Source organism: Podarcis gaigeae (genome assembly GCF_964106915.1).
Source record: "Podarcis gaigeae genome assembly, chromosome: 17".
NCBI lineage: Eukaryota > Metazoa > Chordata > Lepidosauria > Squamata > Lacertidae > Podarcis > Podarcis gaigeae.
The window spans coordinates 1,058,749-1,061,692 of record NC_139694.1 but is presented as its reverse complement, the minus strand read 5'-3'; the positions used below and the strand labels follow the sequence as shown (position 1 = coordinate 1,061,692).

At 48.5% G+C, this 2,944-nt stretch overlaps 1 protein-coding gene across 2 annotated transcripts in view; it reads left to right on the top strand.

The window, feature by feature from the left end:
- The first annotated feature begins 329 nt into the window (after positions 1-329).
- SIDT1 (SID1 transmembrane family member 1) overlaps positions 330-2,944 on the top strand; it is a 44,327-nt gene continuing 41,712 nt past the window's right edge. For both annotated transcript variants that reach the window (XM_083718821.1, XM_083718820.1), the window contains exon 1: positions 330-417. In XM_083718821.1, coding sequence (XP_083574947.1) covers positions 406-417 — 12 coding nt within the window. In that variant the 5' untranslated portion in view covers positions 330-405. The remainder of the gene's footprint in view (positions 418-2,944) is intronic.

Genomic DNA, 2,944 nt, shown 5'->3' with positions numbered 1-2,944 from the left:
ATGTGGGGTGGTGCTGAAATTCCCCCCTTTTTATTAGATCTCAAACTACCTAGGTCAGCCAGCCATACCTTTTTTTAACAGAAGTCAAGAGGCTGTAGCAATCTGAAAGATGCATCCTTTAAAATGTATTATGTTTGGGTTTCCAAATAAAATCTGAACCTTCTAGACCCATGGTTCCCATTGTGGGGCACATATAAGAATTATATGTCACTGGGGGGGGTGGCATCAGGATTTTAGAGATGCTTAGGTGGGGCATGGCCCAAAAAAAGTTGGGAACCACTAAAAACAGTTATTTTTAGGCAAGCCTTCAGTGCTACCATCTTTTAATAACTGGTATTTTATTACTTTAAACTAGGTGTGCGCAACCTGTGGCCCTCCAGGTATTGTTGGACTACAATTCCCATCATGCCTCATGAGGTAAGGAGATTGCTTTTTGGCAGTATTAACAAAGATTGCATGACAGTATTGCAGCCAAGGAGAAAACTCTTGTTGTTCCAAGATTAGAAGGAAATATTTACTGGAAAGTTGAGGGTGTCCATTGAAAGGTGAGGTGAGGAAATAGGATACTGAAAAGGAAGGAATTAGCTTGCTTTATCTTCTTACACTTGATAGTGGCCTGGGTTGCTAAGGGGCCTGACATAAAAGAGCTTCACCGCAATATACAACAAGGTGGAAAGGAAAAAGAAAGATAGTTCTTCAGCTATCACCATCCTTGGATAGCCTGACCCCAGCTGGACTACTATAATGCATTGTACATGGAGCCGTGCTTGAAGACTACTCAGAAGCTTCCGTTAATGCAAATTGTCGTTGACAGAATTTTGACCAGTGCAGCTAGATAAAATCACATTGCACAGATTACAAAAGAACTGTGTTGGCTGCCTACTTGCTTCCAAGCCCATTTCAGGTTTTGGGTGTTACCTATGAAGCCCTAAATGGCTAGGCATATGAAGGACTCGCTGTATCAACATGCCTAAGGGGGTTATTCACATTCCAATGGGGGCAGGAGCTTGTTCTGTGTTCACATGTATTAGGTCTTTGCGGTGGCACCTACACTGCAAGGTGCTTGCAACCTCAGCACTTCTATTGCAGAACCAAGTTAAAACATTTTTTTTGTTTTACTCAAGTAATTTGAGTGTTTTTACTGTTTTAAACAGTCTGACTTTTTTAGTTGGCTCTGTATGTATTAACACCCCCCCCTTGGTTATGTTATTGTTTTTGCATAATTTATCGTGTTATTTGTTTGAAGCAGTAACTTGCTCAGGTACCATCAGTCAAGAAAGGAAGGTTGGTCCTTCTCTGATTTGTGGGATGCTATCCCTTTGCAAGGGATAAAGGTAAAGGTAAAGGTAAAGGTACCCCTGCCCGTATGGGCCAGTCTTGTGCGCCCATCTCACTTAAGAGGCCAGGGGCCAGCGCTGTCCGGAGACACTTCTGGGTCACGTGGCCAGCGTGACAAAGCTGCATCTGGCGAGCCAGAGCTGCACACGGAAACACTGTTTACCTTCCCGCTGGTAAGCGGTCCCTATTTATCTACTTGCACCCGGAGGTGCTTTTGAACTGCTAGGTTGGCAGGCGCTGGGACCGAGCAGCGGGAGCGCACCCCGCCGCAGGGATTCGAACCGCCAACCTTTCAATCGGCAAGTCCTAGGCGCTGAGGCTTTAACCCACAGCCACAGAACCTAGGACTTGCTGATCAGAAGGTCAGTGGTTCGAATCCCCATGACGGGGTGAGCTCCTGTTGTTTGGTCCCAGCTCCTGCCAACCTAGCAGTTCAAAAGCACGTCAAAAGTGCAAGTAGATAAATAGGTATCACTCTAGCAGGAAGGTAATCGACATTTCCGTGTGCTGCTCTGGTTCACCAGAAGTGGCTTAGTCATGCTGGCCACATGACCCGGAAGCTGTACGCCGACTCCCTCGGCCAGTAAAGCGAGATGAGCGCCGCAACCCCAGAGTCGGCCACGACTGGACCTAATGGTCAGGGGTCCCTTTACCTATCTATCCCTTTGCAAATGCAACAAGCTTTTTTTTTGGGGGGGGGGGTTTGTAGCCAGGTTTAGTCATTTCGCTCTTCATGCATAACTTATTGTGTCATTTGTTTTTTGCTGTTCGAATGACACAACATACGAAAGGGAGGGCTATGTTTATTTTTAAATCAATGAATCAAAGTAATTGCTCAAGACCGAAGCTGTAGAATTTGGCATTTAATGAGGGCTACAGAAATACAGTAGGCTTAATGCAAGTGGCTGACTTCCGTAACCATCTATCTCAGTAATCCGTTCACCACCACCCCATCCGAAAGCTAAATGTGACGTTTCAATAATAGGTACTCGCAACCTTCTCGAAAGTGCTGCGTACGGTAGAAAGCGGAGAGATTATATGAGCCGGAGCCTGCAAATGGACACGTGGCAGAGGCTGGCGCAAACCACCCAGGCACTAAAGTGTGGGATTGGCTCCGGGCATTATTTTTACAGATCGCTGCCTACGAGGCGATGTCTTGCGAGAGAGGCAAGCGGGGGGCTCTCCAAATAACCATAAACACAACCGTCGTGAAAGGTTAATCGCGAGTGATGTTTCCAGCCGGAGTTCGCCTCCCGCCCGGGTTTTTCTGCTTGCCGAGCCCCGCGCGCAATAAACGATTTTTTTATCCCGGCCAAAAGGGGGTCGCGCCTTTCGGCGACCTCCGCCTTGCGCAAGAGCTAAAGTTGGAAGGACCCGTCCTGGCAGCCGAGAAGGGAAAGGCAGCCAGTTAGTTTCCAGCCCTCGGCCGGCTCCCCTTCCCCGGGGACCAGAACCCAGGTGGGTTTCTGCTGCGGGATCTGCGCGCTGCGCAGCCGGCTGCTGCGTTCTCCGCGGATACCTCCCTGCGCGCCGAGTAGGAGAAGCTGCCGTCTCGACCCGAGGGAGATCGGCGTCTATCAATTAGACGCAGAGCGGGGGGGTGAAG